The sequence below is a fragment of the Xiphophorus couchianus genome, chromosome 1, assembly GCF_001444195.1.
Source record: "Xiphophorus couchianus chromosome 1, X_couchianus-1.0, whole genome shotgun sequence".
Taxonomy (NCBI): domain Eukaryota; kingdom Metazoa; phylum Chordata; class Actinopteri; order Cyprinodontiformes; family Poeciliidae; genus Xiphophorus; species Xiphophorus couchianus.
The window spans coordinates 15604302-15622929 of NC_040228.1; the positions used below are offsets into that span (position 1 = coordinate 15604302).

General features: G+C 41.3%; 1 protein-coding gene across 2 annotated transcripts in view; it reads left to right on the plus strand.

Moving 5' to 3' along the window:
- The first annotated feature begins 625 nt into the window (after window positions 1–625).
- rarga (retinoic acid receptor gamma a) overlaps window positions 626–18628 on the plus strand; it is a 58486-nt gene continuing 40483 nt past the window's right edge. Inside the window, exons 1-2 of one of the 2 annotated variants that reach the window (XM_028035538.1) lie at window positions 626–848; window positions 17598–17929. In XM_028035538.1, coding sequence (XP_027891339.1) covers window positions 17761–17929 — 169 coding nt within the window. In that variant the 5' untranslated portion in view covers window positions 626–848; window positions 17598–17760. Of the gene's footprint in view, window positions 849–8222; window positions 8431–17597; window positions 17930–18628 lie in introns of those variants that run through there. The other variant, XM_028035460.1, reaches the window with a different exon arrangement.

The following is an 18628-nucleotide window of genomic DNA, read 5'->3' on the forward strand; positions in this document are numbered from 1 at the left end:
CCTCTTATATTTAGCAGAAAACTGTGAAGACAAATTTCAGTTCAAGTTGTTGAGTTTAATTGCACTATTGCTGTGGTGTAGAACCACAATCCATGGCATAACAAGTCTATCAATGAATGGCTGAAACAAAGCAAAATAAAATTTTCAGAGTGGCCTAGTCAAAATTCAGACTTAAATCCAACTGAACTGCTGTGGCATGACCTTAAAGGGCTGTTCATGCGAAAGAAATAAGTAGAATAGAAATAATTCTGCAAAGAAGAGTGGGACAAAATTCTTCCATATTGACACATGTCCAGTTATTGGAGATGGTAGCTTGTTGGCAGCCAGTGGCATAAGCAGTTATTTGGTTTGTTTGGAAATTCTTGTTTTCCCACAAGGTTAGGATGGTTTGAATAGCCCATGCACTTAATAAACAAAATTATTCTGACAAAAAAGAAGCAAAAAACCCATTAAATTTGTAAAAGATCCTCTTGAGTTTTATTGTCCTTTCGAGAAGATTCTTGCCGCGCTTTTCTTTAACGCCACTAGAGGGAGCCAGAGTGTGAGAAATTCTCACAGGTTGTTGACGCCAATAAACGCCCCTGAGCTGTCGGGACGAAGTGGCCGGTTGGCAACTGACAAAAGGCAACCTGACAAGTGATTGAAACCCTCTCTGACGAAAACCGAAAGGCAACCTGGACACCTTTGAACACTTCTCATGTTCTACTTTTTTTGTTTTTAAATCCCCCCCCCCCCCTTCCCCCCCTCTCCTCTTTCGTCACAAACTTCGATTGTGCCCTTGTAACTTCTGGTTTATTGAAATGTTCTCCGGTCTGAAGCCGAGGCATGCACTCATCTGACTCCCAAAGGTATGATTTTTTTTTTATTATTATTTTATTTTACATAAATCATCTCCTGTCTTAATTAAGTGGATGCGAATCTATGAATAAACTCAGTGTTGAGCTGCGTCGACCCGGGCGCGTGTTTACTCATCATGAGAACACGTTATGGCAGGGGAACCGATAATTACAGGGCTGCTGGAGCTCGGTTTGGGGACTGGAATTGAACAGAAGCGGCTGCCAACATGCGCACCTGCAGAACTGTACTTTAGCCGGAGGCTTGAAGTCTTCAAGTATGTCTGTGTGTCTGTCACCCCTCCACCCCATCATCTCTCTCTCTCTCTCTCTCTCGTTTTCTCTCTCACGCACGCACAGACACCCATATCCTGCTGAATGTGCGCTTCATGAGCAATATACCAGCCTTAGCTGATGAGACAATTGAGTTTATTCCAACCCCCGAACCTCTTATCACCTCTTGTTTTCAAATAATGAACCAATAAGTCGCAGAGTCGAACCAAACGAGAAAAGAATGTAGAAACTTTGGTGGCATTAGCCCCATGATCCGAAGAATAGACCTTTGTTTAAACTCAATTTTTCAAATCTGTGAATGTATTTATTCTGCATCCTAACATGCCAAAAAGCTCAGGCAGAAAAACAAAAAACTCAGTGTTTTCCTTTTCCCTGTAGGCAGTATTTAGTGCCCAGCTTTCTCACAAGGGCAGTTTTATGTGCAGGGAAGGAGGCATGGAAAAGAAGACCTTTCCTTTTGAGCTCACAGATTTGCAGTAATTACAGAATCACTTCCATATGTGGCTCTCTGGCTGCCTTCTCGCTGCCCCCACCACCCCTTTCTACTCCGCTGTTCTCTCTTTTTTCCCTCTCCCCACTTTTTTTTTTCATTTGCATTCTCCCCCATTGCTCACTTATTACTTTTTTAAACGTTCCCTCCATGCCTCCTTTGTATTTTTCTATAAAAACCACAACTTAAGTAAAGTTTGTGATGATGAGAACATCCTGCCACTTTTGGCAGGACATTTTGGTGATTCAGTCAGGCCACACTCAGAAAAAAAAATAACATTAGTGCTCTTCTGTGGGAAAGAAAAAAAGTGCAGACACGGATTGGACAGAGAGGAACTAGAAAGAACACGCACACACACGCCTGCACACGCACCTACACACACACACACACACCTATATATATATATTTATACATATATATCTACATGTATAGGGACTCAGAGAAGAATCAGAGCCACAGGAACAGACCGTGAACGAAAAGAGAGAGCGAGGTGGAACAGAAAATAAGGCGGAGGAGAGGGTGGGTTGGAGTAATGCTTTTTGACAGAGGTGGGTTCAAGATGGGTTCATGGTGACATCATGGCTGATTTTTTTGAGGAGAGTATAGACAGGAGAGCCGTTCACCTTTCATTAGACACACATGTTGGTGGGGGAAAACTCATTTGCTGGCACACTCTCTGGTAGCTGTGTCGACTTTTTATTTCCTCTTTTCCCTGTAGTTTCATATACAGCTTTTGGCTCTCGGTTTCCCCTTTTCCAGCTCTATGTTCATTTGTTTTTCTTAGAGTCATAGTATATGCCCTTCGGTCCCTAACACACACATTGCTCTCTCTCTCTCTCTTTTTTTTTCTGGGCATGCGTAAGTCATTTTTCCTTTGAGTGGTATTTATACTTGAAGGCAGTTGGACGCTAAATGAGCACACTTTGCCAGGCAGAATGAATGCACTCCTTCATTTCACAGGATGTGTATGTAAGACTCTAACCAAAGAAAGTATATGTTTGCGTGCGTGTTTGTGTGCTTAAATATATGTCTACTCTCAGCAGCCTTCACATGACATCAATCTGAATGTGGGGAAATAGTGATCTCATTATGGGCATCTTGTTACTGATTGGAACCTGCTATCAGCAACCTCATCTACTACCCTTCATTCATCCCTTCCCTCCCTCTCTTCACTTCACACCTCTTTTTCTAACATTCCCCTATTCCATTCCAGTCAGATTTGCAACCCCAAACACACCATACCATTGAGGCTGCTTTGGTTAAGGTTTTAATAATATGTCTTAACATGGGCTGCACAGTGGCACAATTACTAGTACTGCTGTTTTGCAGTGAGAGAGTCCTGGGTTTGAATCCACCTATGTTCTCTGGGTACTCTGGCCAGTCCGCAGTCTGAAAGCATACCAGGGCCTGGTGCCTAGGTGGTGCCTAGCAATTTTAGAAATCTGTTTGACTTTGTTATGGATTTTGCTATGGAACCAAACCCGAATTTTACAACCATACACAGCTTATTAATTAAATTGACTTGAAAAAAATGCCCTGAAGATCGTAGCTATACAGGAACCATTGCCGAAAACGGTCAGCTGTGTGACCATAGATCACACATGGGATTCCTCAAGGCTTGCTTCTCAAGCCACTTTTATTCAACACCTAAATGCTCCTCCTTGCTGAGACTACGGTGCAACAGCATACGGTATATTATGGTTATGATACACATACTTTATATTTTATGTCAGCACATTACTTTAGTCAATTGCAGCCTCTGAGCCAGTGGGTCCATAATGTCAATGAGTTAAGTAGTTGAAATTTCCTCTTTAGCAAATGCACAGACTCCAAAGAAATGTAACCGTTAAGATGAAAATTCAACTACTCAGTGGGGCTAAAGACTACAGAGTGTGTACACTACCAAGGTGTTGTCATTACTGAAGTTTATATATACAGAACATAATAAAGTTTATTTCTTAAACTTTTGAGCAAATGCTGATAACCCGAGATGTACAGAAACTGTTGTCTCATTTAAACCAGGACAGAAAACAACACTGCTTACTTCAGTTTTCTCATGAAGGTCAGGAGAATCAGCAAAGGTCAAATGCGGAGTTCCCTGAGACATTTTTCTGGAGTTACTTTTATTCACTTCATTTTATTGTCATCGAACAGCAGATTTCCCATTAGCGTAAAATTTCACTTTTAGTTAATGTCGTTCATGCATTTGCTATTCATTCATTTCAAATGAATGAATAGCAAATACATATTTTAAATGAGCATTTTAGTGTTTGTTACGATTTATGTGATGCTTAAATTTTTCAGTACCATTTTTAGTGTATTTCTTGTTATTGATATTTCTTTCTTTTCTTCTTATCACCCTTCATTTTCTTGAAGAAAATACACACGTAATTCACTTGTGCAAAACTGGAACTATACAAACTTGCTTTGGCTTATCACCAACCCCTTTCCGCCCCCCCAACTCCTCTTTCCTCCTGCCTCTCCGTCTCCCTGTAACCCCTCTAACCTCACTTCCTCACTCTCTGCTGTCCCCCCTCTTTTCCTCTTTCCTTTCTTCATTTTCTCCTCATCCTCTGCCAGTGAGCCTCGGGCCTCCATACTCTGTTCCTCTGCGAATGCAAATCCAATGAATCTAAAGTGGAAACACACGACTGAGTAAGATGATGCCATGAATATTTCATATCATTTTAAACACACCCAGTGAAGAGAAGCTATGGAGCACTGAGCACTGCCTGGGTCTTTTCTGCAGCCCCTTCTTCAAGGAATCGCGTTTCTATGAGCAGCAACGCTGTGCTTGTACTGTTGTCAGGGCAGCGAGTTATGATGTCATCGGTTGAAGTTAATGATACGAGAATGACAGGGGTCGTAGGCCATGTTTCCAGTGGTGCCCATAGAAAGAGAGAGAGAGAGAGAGAGAGATAGGAGCACCCTGATCTGTCTTCATTATCCCCCACTCTTCTGCCTCCCAGACACAATGATCATAAATCTCAGCCCCAAGCACACTTCACTGACACTGAAACACAAACACTAGTAACCTCTGACCTTCTCACTGCTACTGCCCGTGCACACTCATTCATGCACACCAAACACATATTACAGCTGCAGCCGTGCATAGTGGAGGATGAGAGCAGCTCGAAACTCTCCGCAGCCTGTTCTCACCGTCTCATTGTCAACATGTGCCCTGCGAGGACTCTGCACCCATACACAAATACAACTGCCTTCATACATCTGATGGCATATTTTGACACAAATGTACTGTCTCAACCCAAGAGCTCCACAACGATTTCCAATCCACACCTCACTGTTATATCTCTCCCGTGCCGAGATAGTTTTTGAACTAGGGTCGTATTTACCTTCTTGTTTCCTATTACACAACTGCTGATTTAGCATTGCTATGTAAACATTTAAGGGATTTCTATTAGCCTCAGTGGCCTTATAAGCATCACAAATCAAATGTAAACCAGATAAGAATCAGCTGGAGGGTTTTTTTCCCCCCATATGGCTCTGATCTGTGCTTCCTGAATATAAGATTCGAGCCAAAAGGCAACAGTGCCTCATGGTGCTTATCCTTTTCTTTCAGCCTGGTTGTGTGCTGTCAGATCGACATCAGAAATGTTTAACGGAGCAATGCAGTTGGCCACTGTCGCCCACTTGTTGCTGCAAAGATTTCTTTGCTTTTGGAAACTCAAACTCATATGTGTTTGATTTAAAAAAAGGACTGTCATCCATTTGGGGTTTTAAGAGTTTTAATGGTTTATTTGAACCGATTTTTTGCAGATATTCCGCATCACAGGACTGAAATGTTATTAAAAAAGTCTGAATGTAAATCTTTTGGAAATTACAGGTTATTTTTCTCAATAAGAATGAACTCGTATAAATAAAGGTCAAATAGAAAAAAAAAATACATAAAACCAAAAAATAGCTGCACAAGATGGAATTTGCTGAGAATTTACTTTACACCATACAGGCTGAATATTAAACACATCCTCTTGTGTTTAATACCGGGCTATTTAACCTATAAGAGCATCTCAGAATGTATGTATGTATGTATGTATCTATATATTTTTTATTCTGATGCCTTTTGGGCTACTTTGATATATCGAATTTCCCTCTGGATAAATAAAGTATTACTCATTTGGTCATATGTCCCTAAACAACTGTAGAGAAACTTCACACCTCTTGTAACCATCAGGAATCTTTTGTTATATTTCAGACTGCATATTTGAGCTCTTTCTTGGTCAAATCAGTGGAGTTCATTTAAACAGGTCGGTTTACTGGCACAGACCTGGCTTTTAAGAATAATTCTCAGTTTTTTAGTTGGGTTGAGGTCTGACTTTGGGAAGGCCTTTCCAGAATCCTAATGTTGGCCTGCTTTATCTATCCCAGAAACAGTTCTCATGTGCATTTTTGATCATTGTCCTGTCAGAACATTGACTTGTCCCCATGTGTTGAACTTTAAGATCTTTTTCTCATCTAGCCATTTATATAACTCTGCTCCAGAAGGTAATTATATCATCAATGTGGGGAGGTGTAAATATCAGTCAAGCTAGAAGGAGTTGATTTTGGAGCAGGGACTTCTTTCTTACTGAGCAACTTCTCACTTCTTCACAGCGTAAAACTTGCTGTGAATTCCAGTAGTTTCGTGGCAGGGTAGAACCTTGGTCATTCTTGGATTGTTATTGGACATCTTCACCAGTTTTCTCTATTCTGATTTGGTTGTTTGTGTTTCATCCTGACATGGACAAAGTGGTGACACATCCAAATAAAGTCTTTAAACACAAGTGTTCGGACTGATAATCTTGGAATTACAATTGAGAATGTTTCCAAAGTAGTTCTCCAACTTGCATAAATCTAAAATCTTCCTTTTTAGATCTTCACTAAGTTATTTAAACTTTTCCCATTGTTTGGAGTGTTGGTCAGTCCTATGAGTTCTGTCAAACAATTCCTATTTATAGTACAAGAACAGATAACTAGATAACTTAAGTTTCTAGTATCACTAATGAGAAGTTGGTGAAGTATTCACTTCTTTTTGAAATATTTAGAGTCGTATATGCTCATAATTGTGCCTGTGTGTTTAATCCCTTCCCCCTACATTAAAACCTGAATTATGTAACCAGTTTTTTTTTAGATAATTAAAGTTTACTCTGTATAGTTAAGGTGTAATTGGTGTTTGAACTATAAAATTTGGCAGCTATAAATATTTTTCAGAGTTCTGAAGTATTCATGGATATGGATTTAGCTGTGGACCCAAACCCCTGCAAATGCCAGGGCTCCCTCATCATTGTTCTATCCACTAAATGCAGTGCACATGAGCCTCTGACATTAAAACACTCCACAGCATGACCCTGCCCTCACCTTGCTTCAGTTAAGGGTTCCTATATTTGAAAGCTTGCAGCCCCGTTTTAAAAGATAAGATTCGTACAAGCCTTTTGTTTTACAGTGACTTCACTGTAATTTGCTGGTAAAGTGTGTGCTCCAAGCTTGCCTCAGAGAGGTGAAAGTGCTTGCCAAGATGCCAGTTAAGGTGTGCCTACCCCTCCCAGTTCTGAGGTTTGAGGTGCTTCTCCCCCCCCATAACAAAAACAAGCTGAGAAACATTACGTTGGGGGAAAACAAGGGCACACGCCCAGAACCACAAACACATAAACACATATCTGAAACATGTGATCTCATATGGAAAGAGAGGGGGCACGTTCAGGGGCACACCCAAATCCGTCGCTGCCGCTTCTGCGGCTGCACGGTTCTGCCACCTCACGCGGGACTTCCCTGTTGCTAAGGTGCCAGTGTCGCTGGTTTCACTTTAAGAAGCGATGTGTTTTAGTCACAGATGCGTGACTTTTGGGAGATAATCTTGACTTGTAGAGAGTGCTTGGCAGGATGTTAACAAATCCTGCCAAGTGTGCTGAAAAATGTCATGTGTCAAAAAGCCAAATTCTGTTTTTCATCTTATCTTATCTTTTTTCTTTGTCAAATATCATATTTCTATTAGGATTCAATTTGTTTCTGTAGAAGCAGTGTCTCCAGTTTGTACCTGCATGAGAAGAGCCATTAAAAACAGGGTTATATAGACATCAAAAGGTAAAAAAAAAAAAAAACAGAGGTTTCTGGAAGAACAAACCTTTTGGCTTTCACAATTAAAACAGTGTGTGAGCTAAATCAAAACAGCATGAAGTGGATGATCGGCGTTGTTCAGGATAGCAAAACTTCCTCTCCTAATAAACCTGGCTTACTTCACTTATTGATGAAACAAGAATGATCTAATAGCACAACCCGACTCTACGTTTCAACATGCACCAATTTGTTGGCAAAGCGACTCCTCGGCCAAGATGTGGAAGAATAATTCAACCATGAGACAAAGAAGGCAGAGAGAATTAAAAACAGAAACTTAAGCTCCCTGGGCTTTTTTCTTCCCTCCAGGCGTTTTGTGGCTTTTGAAAAAAAAACAAAACAACTGGTATATTTGAAGCACAGAGAGTCACGTGACCAAGAGAGAAGGCTTTATGAATCACAGTGTAATTATTTCTTAGTGAGAGAGTCGGTGAGTGCGGGCCCTGTGTTTGGGGAGTGAAAGAGTGATTTTAAGAGGTAGCGACTCAGGCGAGGAGGAGGAGGGAGGAGGAGTAGAACGCAGGAGGGGGAGTGCTTGACGGAGTTGGAGGCTCACTGCCGGTCTGTCTTTGCCGCTGAAGGGACGCTGTTGAACGTTCACTCATCTTTTTCACCCTCTTTCATTGGCTCAAGCTGCTCATCAGACTCTTTTTTTTTTCTCAACAACTTCCTCTGGTGGCCTCCATCACTTTCGTACGAGAGCCTGTGAGTAACTTAAACAAAAGTTTGAGACTAATTGAGAAATTAAACCACTGTTTGTTTTGAATTTGATTGCTGTTAGGATAATGTTTTTTTTTTCTGAAGAAATTAAGTATTTGAGATCATTAGTCATGGTTCAGATTTCCCAAACTGTCACCAACACACACCTTTGTTTGCTCTCTGTGCTTCGGTTTGTTTTCTTCTAACTTGTTTTTCCCACAAATGTGAGCGTGACACGAGTTTCTGTGAGAATCATCTCTACCATGTGTGCTCCTGCGAGTGTGTGTGTGTGCATATGTGCTTATTAGCGAATGTTACCCAGGGCCCTGTGGAGCTCTTTATTATTAGCATATGTGTTAGTGTGTACAAACTTGCATGTGTTTGATGTGTATTCGCCAGAGAAGTCGCCACTCCTCGACCCTTTTTTTTTCTCCCCTTTTTATAAGTAGCATATGAAGACTTGGCAAAGAAAAGCATTGTTTTCCATGTTTTTTAAACAGCACCGGCTGATTTCTGTGAGGAGGGAGGTGTGCCTGGTGCTCTGGCCACAGTTTGCTTGGAAGTTTGCGCATTGTGTTCTCACAACTCGCTAGCAGAGCAGGAAGATTATTTAATGATGCTGGCGTATGCGCTCGATTAACAGGTTCTGCTTGTTACGGCCTTGCACGTGGATGACAGGTAGAGCGTCTGCATTTGGCATCAGAGCAACTTTCCTCAGCCGTTGCTTTGATTTATTGCTCCTGAATCGCCTGGGCAATGACCAGACCGCTGTTTCAAGTTTTGCACCTGCTATACAATGCTTATTACCCCCAGGGGGGTCTGACGTAGGTGAGACACAAAGTGTGGGTCTAAGTGAAGTGACCCGGCATGAGGGATCTCAATTGGAAAGCCAGGAATAACGATATCGGCCTCCGCTGACATCTGGATGAGAAAAGAGGTGCTCATCTCTGAGGCGCAGAAATGTCCCTGCCCTCCCCTCTTATTCGAGGACAGACTGCCCACATGACATGGAGCTTCACCTCCATGTCAAACTAAATGAGAGTTTTACATTCCAGATGTGTGCATGCTCATGGTATTATAAGTGTAACTGAATTTAAGCTTTTATGTCCTCAAGAGGAGCCTTTCACTATGCATGCATTCACCTCTCATATATTGCATAGATTATGTCACCATATTATCACTATGAATGGGGTAATTTGTAAAGAATGCTGGTGGATACGTTTATTATAGTTTTTGAATTATCTTAATTCAAAAGATCTGATTTAAAAAAAAATCTTGTTAAAATGACATCATTACTTTTCATCACTGCATACATATTGGGAGATATGTTTTTCATAGCAAAAACACGTCAAATCATGGAACTGTGAAGGAACAGTGGTGAACACAAGAGTTTGTGTTGCAAAATCTGCCAACAGTCTTGTCTTTGTGAAGTGGCTCAGCGAGCGGTAAATCAGGGAGTTGTTGATACCTGTCTCTTTCTGGAATTTCTATTGCAATTAAGGACGAGCGCAGGGAGGGGGGAGGAGCGAGCCAGGTGATCTTCAGGGGAAGATGGGGTGGGGTGGGGTGGTGGGGTTCGGCTGCCACCGCGCTATAATTAACATGGGAACTATTTGCACACCATTTCTATTTTTGCAGGTGTGCTACTCTGATGGCGAGGATTTACATTTTTGTCCTGCTCCCGAGCTCTCATTAAAAGGGACTTAAACAAATATAAACTTGTGTGAGATTATGGTGTTGAGCAGGTAGTGCTTTCATGCATGCACATGTGTGTGCGTGTGTGTGTGTGTCTTTGGGCCTGCTTGGGCTGCTTTAACTCCTGTGGCTAGAGGCGGCGATGGTGGTGAAACCCAGCTATTATGCTCTGCTTCATACAGGGAAAGGATTGTTCCCCCCTTCATTGAGCCAAGGTGGGAAACACCTTCACAGTCGCCAGTGTGAGTCCCCCTGCAATTACTGCATGACACATTTAGTCACATCAAACCTTTTCACTTCAAGAGACGTTTAGAAAAGCAGCAATTATTGCCATCATTGTTAAAATAACACAGCATGTTGGTTATTGCAGGTATATTAATGTTAACTGTAACAGGTTTAGCATTATTTTGAATTTAATAGATGGAGTCAGTGACAATAGCAGTCACAAATAGCTGAAAATGATTTAGGTTACATTTATTTTTATTCATCCTGACCATGACTGTGAGACCACTCTGGCTAAATAAAGACTAGTATTATTACTATTACTGTTTTATGTTAATGCATATGCTTAAATGAATATCTGGAACAAAAAATAAATATTAAGTACTATTTCTTTCTGAAGTTCTACTTTTTATGGAAGTTTATTAGTCAGGCTATCTGCTGTGGTAGCCAGACAACAGTTGGCTGCCAAACAGAATGTTTTTGGTTATTTGGCTGGAAATATTTCCAAAACCCTAAATTTATCTTTTAATTTTGTGGGTGAAATCGCCTTGGAGCCTTCTTAGCAGCCAGGCAACCGGCTGAGTCCTGCAAAAAAAAATATATATATATACTGCTCAAAAAAATAAAGGGAACACTTAAACAACACAATATAACTCCAAGTAAATCAAACTTCTGTGAAATCAAACTGTCCACTTAGGAAGCAACACTGATTGACAATCAATTCCACCTGCTGTTGTGCAAATGGAACTTTGTACAGAACAAAGTTTTCAATGAGAATATTTCTTTCATTCAGATCTAGGATGTGTTATTTGAGTGTTCCCTTTATTTTTTTGAGCAGTGTATATATATGTATATATGTATATATGCAATAAATTCATACAATTAGAACTTTAGAGATAAAGGCCATGGACTTGATAAAGCTACACTGGTTACATTAAGTGAAATGGTAAATGACTTCTACTTGTTTAGAGTTTTATCAAGTCCAGAGGACCCCAAAGCAGTAGGTGGTTAAATGTTACCTCTGTGTAGCGCATATTCTACAGATATCAAATATATTGACATTTATTGGTGCTGTCATAGAACCAACAGTGTAAAAACAACTCAGACAGGAGAAGTAACAATCCCAATCAAACTATGAGGTTTTTTTTAGTTTTGCAAACATTGTTAAATACTTTGTTGCCATTACAATAAATTATCTTTTTTTTTATTTTTATTGATTTATAACAATACAATGCAGAACAGATCCTTCCTGGCACAAAACTTTGAAATTGTAGGAAAAGTTTTAAAAGCAGTTGCTTTATAAAACTTTGAATCAGGCTTTGAATACGCTACCTAACTTTTACAGTTGGGTAGCGTCATCCTTGATTTATACTAAAATGCCTTCCTCAACGCAGAGTATTTCAGTGACCTCTAAATCATAGGAACAAGCTGTCTGGACGAATTTATTATATCACAAAATGTTTTATGACTTCTCATTCTCTCCATAGCATTCTCTAAAACTACAATAACAAAAAGAAGTGGCAATTCAAGTTTAATGATTTACCAACTCCAAGAAAAAAAAAAAGGCATAATAACACCTCTGAGTGGCACTCCTAAAGAACACCTCTGTGAGACGAATCGTCTCCCGGTGGTGCCTCTTTTCATTGTTGGAATAAGCAAATATGTGTTTGTGGGATGCCAGGAGGCGGCAGATGTCAAACAAGTTTCAGTTGAAGGAATGCAGGTCTGTTTGGAAACACCGGACCGTCTGTCACTCTGCGTCTCACCCGGAGCCATTAGGCGGCCCGGCCTGTTGAAAGACTGGAAGCTGTCAGCTCTCGCATCAGATAATGAGCGGTGACGATATTGTTTTCACTGCCAAAATACTGCTGACGCCAGCAACCAGATCAGATAATGCTCTTGTGATCATGTTTCAGTATGAACACTATAATTTCTGTGTAAATCTCTGGTTCCTATAAATCTCTGTGATGATTCTTTGTGGGCCCCTTTTTTTTTTCTTTTTGCACACTGCAATGATGCTTTCAGTTGGAAAATCCATGACTGTGTCGGCTCAGTTCGGAGGACGCATGGACTGTGAAATCATTGTTTAACTGCTGGGCTAGCATGACTTCATGTGCAAACCGAGCTTAAACATACCGTTCTCTGTTTCAAGCCTTTTCCTTCGCAAAGTTTCTGAGCGTAAATCACTCGGCGATGTTGACAGTTGGAAGACGTGACGCTGAAAGAACATGCTCAATTTTCTGTCAAAAAAAAAAAAAAAGAACATAACTAGTCAGTGCTTTCCCTGCCAGGATACATGGCACGGTTCATCTTTCTTCAGGGAGTGAATTTACAGCTCAGCCCCTCTAGTAAGGTTTTAGAGTTGCTGCTCTGTGCAAATTTGACAGTTTTTTTTTTTCTTCCTATTTTCCATTTAGAAACTCTGTGGCTGTTTCAGTTGGAAACGTGGCAGAAAAAAAAAACTTGTGTGCTCAATCAGAAACGTAGCAGCGGCTTTCAGAGAATCTGTATAAATATCCACTGAAACCAAGATTAAAAGTCACCATTGTGTGGCGTTCCTCTTTGATGAGAGCATGAATCATGCACGTGTAAACAAAGCAGGGAACGTTACAGCACCTTTAATCCTGCTGCTATAAGCCAAGCGATCGCCCGCGGTTTCATGCGCTGACTAAAAGCAAGCGCCTGCCTTGGTGTTGGTGTGATGCAGAGCTTCCTGAGATGCTGTGATTTATTTGTTATGTTTGACTCCAGTTCTTCTTTTTGCCCGAGGGGGCCTCGCGCTGTCACAACAGTTAAAGCACAATTGCTGTTTTGCTCACTCAGGATTTGATATTCTTTGTTTGACAGATTTTAGTCTCTGGGAACTGTTTTCCCCTTGCTCTGTGCGTCTCTCATGCATCATTTTTCTTTCTGCGTCATCTCTTTTTTTGTGTGTTGAAATTCAAACTCTTGAGCAAACAAGAGAATCTTATTCATTCTGATCGTGTCCCATCTTGCAGTCCTGCCTCCAAATTGCCTGCCTGCTTGATTGGGTTCATTTTAAATGATACATGATGTCATGCACTGATAAAAATCGATGGATTACCTCAAGTGCAACCAATAAGTCTACTTCAATCTGATGAGCTGTTGTGAGGTCTGACACTGCTGTTTACACAAACATAGTAAGTAAATTTAAACTGAACCTCTTAGGCTAGGTTGGAAAGTCCCCACAGGAACAAACCCACCCAACACTGGCCATGGCACTTTTTGCCTGCCTGCCTCCTTTGTGCCCCCTAGGCTTGTGGAGGAACGTGGAGCCCCTCAATGCCCATTTGGCCCTGCCTTACAGCGGATGAGGTCACTCCAAATTCCCCCTGTCCCCTTATAGTCCCAGACGGGCCAGCTAAATGAGCCAACCACAGGACCCGACATAAAACTTAAATGGCTCTGTAAAAAGCTGCCAAGCTGACGTGACTCATTAAAAAGCCCTGGCGCCAACTCTTTTTATTAATTCATTATTGTGTTTGGAGGGCGTAAAGTCACAGTGTTCTGTTTTCAAATGTCGCCTCAGTGTGCTGTAGCTCGTTATTTTTCAGTACCAGCCTTTTTCACGTTCATTTTTTTTTTTCTTTTTAAATTCAACTGTACAGTGGCACTGCGGTTTACTGGGTGGCGCTTCCTCCGGCTTGTTTGTCATCAGATGTTTGAGACTTCACCTGTTGCTGTGATCTCCCCTATCAATACTTTTTGAATCACTTTGTCTTCTCCTCCTGCTCTTGAGTTTACAGAGGTTGTAAAAAACAGTCTGCACAGCCCTGTTAAAATAATAAATTAAATGTTTTTCGTGTTTAAACAAATGAGACCAAGATAAATAATTTCAGATTTTTTTCCCACCTTTAATATGAGATTTATCATGTATTTATGTTACTGCATAACAAACCTGCTAAAGGGAAATTTTGAAACATAAATAGGAAAAGAAAAAATCTTTTTGCATTAATTGCACACATAAACTAATACTTTGTTAAATTATCTTCCAAAACTGATTACTCTCATATACAGTATATCTCAGTTGTCCTAGTATGGTTTTATTGGCATTTGTTCATTTGCTTCCTTTAACAAAAGCTGGAGTTAAAAATTCATCTCATTGTGTCTTTGTACAGTATTGGTTAGAAAAAAAAGGTACAAAAACTGCACTACCGCTAGATGATGCCTCAAGATGCTGTCGTCTTGACAACAGCTTTTGACGTGGACCTCACATCAAAAGCTCCACAGAGATCGTCCAAAGTATCAGAGGCATGGCATTGTTAAAAGGTAAACAATGCCATGGAGCCAGGAGCGGGAAATAAAAAAAATCCAGGCATCATAGAATTTTCTTTTTAAAATAAAAAATCTCAAGCCTGGCAAAATTTTGCAAAAACAGGTTTCATGTTTTGTAGCATGTAGAAAATTGTGCTATGGTCTGATGTAAACAAGGAAGACTTTTTTGCCGTAATTCTATAAGGTAGCACTATTAATTACAGTGGAGCATGGTGGTGGCACCATAGCACCATTGTGGTTTTGGAGAGTGGGTTTATTTAGCTCAAATTGGAGCTCTGTCCCTTCAAGGTGGAGGGACTTCTGAACAATACCAAATACCAATCTGTGTTGGCACAAAACCCTGAAATTTGTGTTAGAAAGCTGAAGATGAAGTTTTTATTTCTGCACAACGACCCAAAACATACACCCAAAACAACAAAAGAATGGCATCAGTAGAAGAAGATGAAGGTTTTTCAAATGACAGCCGGAACTAATATCTGAATAGGATTTATTTGAAAAAACAGCTTCAAAGTCCTAGCAAAAATGATGGGTGCACAGTACAGAAGAACCATTAGAAAATGGATATCCATCACTTAGTCCATATTAAAAGTGAAGAAATATCAATATTGAGAGTTGGTTATATCAATTGTTGGACTCAAAGAGTAAACTAGAAAGATTACCAGGTCAGGATGCAGCACGCTGATCGACTCCCACCAAAACAGACTCAGTGCTGCGATTAAGTCTGCACACATTTTTCAGCCTTTTTAAAAAATTATTTTTACCATGAAAGACTTCAGTTTGTTCCCCGATTTATTTGAATCTAGAGAAGAAATACATGGTTTGGGTCCACAAAATAAATGTGGAAAAAGCTTTTAAATGAGCACAGATTACAGAAACCAGGCATTTTAATAGGGGTGTGTTGACTTTTATATCCTCTGCATTGTGCTGCCTTTACGAGTGCTGCTTTGAGTTCATGAAGGAGATATCCAAATAGGCCAAACACTAGCCAAGGAAACCCAGGCTGGACACACACCAGACACACACACACACACGCATAGTGGTATGGTGCTGGCAGCTGTTTTTCTAGTATATACCTCTTTTCCCCATTAGTCCCATTGTGAAATCTTCTACTGACGTAATTTTGCATTTGCAGCAAAATGGAACCTCTGCATCGGGTCATTCTGCAAGTTGGATAAGGTGTAACGGGATAGAAACGGAGGGGTTTTGAGGCAGGTAATCCAAGCAAGTTTTGGTGATGAACTGGGAAGCAAGAGAACCAGAAAGAGGAGAAGAAGAAAGATGGTAGTCTGCGTTGGCAGGATTGGGGGTGAGGGAGGGTGGGTGCCCGTCGGTGGCTGCTTCTTCCTGAAACGTGGCCACCCGAGCCTGCCTGGGCCCTGGATGCACATGTGGAACAGTTTACTGTAATGGAACTCTAAATTAGTGGTGGTTTGAAGCTGCCTGCAGCAGTAGGGTGTAATTAACTGGCTCTGTTGAAAGAGAGAGAGCCAGAAAGAGAGGCAGGGTGGGAGCCAGAGCCTTGGAAAAAAGGCATGGGGTGAGAAGTCTGTGTGCGTGTGTCTGCGTGTGTATTCGTGCTTAAGCTCTCACACACATATGACGTGTGGAGTTTTTTTGGGTGCCTGATTGCATGTGTATGTGTCAGAAAGTGTGCGCTGCATATGTGGAAAGCGTTCCCAGTTTTTCTTTTTTTTTTTTTTTTCCCCAAGCATGGCGCCACCCCTTAGTGCCCCCAAGTGCCCAGACCCCGTCACTGTTCCTCTGTGGGTTTTCTTCTTCTTCTTTTTTTCACTCAGTTCAGCAGTTCACCAGTTCAGCCTTAGATCTTTTCTCCCCCCACTCCCTCCCCTCTTTTCTTTGTTTATACCGAATTCATTACCAAGATTTTTTTTCCCCCCTGTCTTTTCTCCCAGATTCACAAGCCACAGCAGTCCCAAATTCCTTGGCTCTGCTCTTTTTCAAAGCCACATTTTAAAAAACAAGCTGATCACACCACCCACTCATGGAATCAGTCGGAGGAAGCAAAAGGCAAATAAAGAAAACAATTTTTTTTCCAGGTTTTTTTTTTTCGTCTTTTTTCCCCCACTTTCTTGCGCCTAAAGTCAACAGTGGGGGCATAACTGCAGCCTTGTGTGAGTGTGCCTACTGCGAGCAGTCAGAGTGATGAGCAGCTTGCAGGAGGTCAGAGCCAAAATGACTCTGTGGGATTGGAGCCCGACTTGAAGGGAAGATAGTTGGAAGTGACAGCATCAGTTAGCAATCAGTGGATCTCATTTTCCTCATCCATCCACCCCTCCCCCCCTTCCCTTCTTCATGCTCCGGACCCCGTGTCTGGGCCTCTGCTCCGGGGGTTAGAGGCAAAGAGGCAGGCTGCTGTGCTAGGCTGGCAGCAGAAACAGAAGAGGTCTTTATAGTGGAGTTCTGGTGATTTAAATCATATGGCATAGCCTGGAATCACTGTGGAAGTCTGGAAACTCTTCAAAACTAAAGGAACAAGAGCTTTCTCTCTTTTTTTTCATTCCTATTTATTCTTACTCCCTCCCTCCTTCCTACTTGTCCTTGTTACAACTTTTTCCAAACTTCTTTGTTCCGTTTTCGCTCTCTCAGTTCTAGTTTTTTTTTGGGGGGGGGCGGGGTTCTTCCAGTTTTCCTCTCCAAGCCCACTCATTTATTTACCTTGCTTGTCTTTATCAGTTATGGTTCAGGACATCCCATCCTTCCCAACTCCCACTTCCCTTCCACTTCCCTTCTCATCATACCTGTTAGTTAGTATGAATTTTACACATTCGTCTTTCATTAAAGCTACAAATGAACGTTTCACTGTCTCATGATGGAGATGGATGCTAAAATAAACTACAGATTTTATCCTTAGATTCATGCCAGTTAGAACCACTTGTTTTGATTTATGGTGTGAGTTTCTTTGTAAGAAGTGACACAGTTCTTTGCTCTCTCCTCCTCAGAACGCTGACTGGATAAGTGCCTCGAAGTGGACCCCGGCTTTCCCTCAGCACTTCACTGCTTACTCTGAGGACTCTGATTTTGGCTCGGTGGAGAATTTCTTTTTTAAAGGGGCGTTAGAAGAGCCTCGGAGGCCTGCTACGGACCCCTGGGTGCTCTGTCGACATGGCTACCAACAGGGAGCAGCAGGTGGGTCACTTGACCGGCTTCCCGCCTGCTGTCTACCCCTTCCCCTTCAACTCCATGAGAAGCCACTCCCCCTTTGACCTGCTAGCCAACAGCAGCCTGTTTGGAAGATTTGGGGCTGACCTGCCAAAGGAGATGGCTGCTCTCTGTAAGTTTTTCTTTTCATCAATATGTGGGTTTAACTTAGCTCTCACTTGCCACTCGTGTCTCAGCTGAAGGTGCAAACATTGGAAAGTGAAATGCCTTGAAAGTGATTTTTTTATAACACCGTTGAATTTTTCCACATATTATTATGTTACAACCACAACCTTTAATGTGTTTCAACTAGATTTTATGTGATAGACAGGAAAAGAACTGTGAAGTAGAGGGAAAGTACATGGCTTTTCAAAAATATTAGTATAAAGAAATATGAAACATTGCAACCACCTACCTTTCAGAAGGCCCCAGAGGTTTTCCAGAGAACATTAATGAGTAAATAGCATTTTGAAGCTCAAGGAACACAGACAGGGAAAGGACAAAGTGGTAGAGAAGTTTACTCAGTAATAGGTGAGATGTTCAAATTAACTCCATTGGCAGTAGAAATCCACAGCTCTACTGGCACTACAAATATTACAACAAACTCCACAGACCTGGCCTCTGAGTACACAAAGCCATAATTTTCAGTTTGCCACAAGCCATGCAGAGGTCAGAGCAAAACGTGTGAAAGGTGTCAGATGAAAGAACAGTTGAACTTTTTAGCCTACTTTTCAAAGCTCTTGGTGTGGCGAAAAGCGAACACCCTGAGAATATCGGCCCCATCCCAGTGAAACATGGTGGTGTCAGCGTCATGTTGTGGGGAAAAATGGAA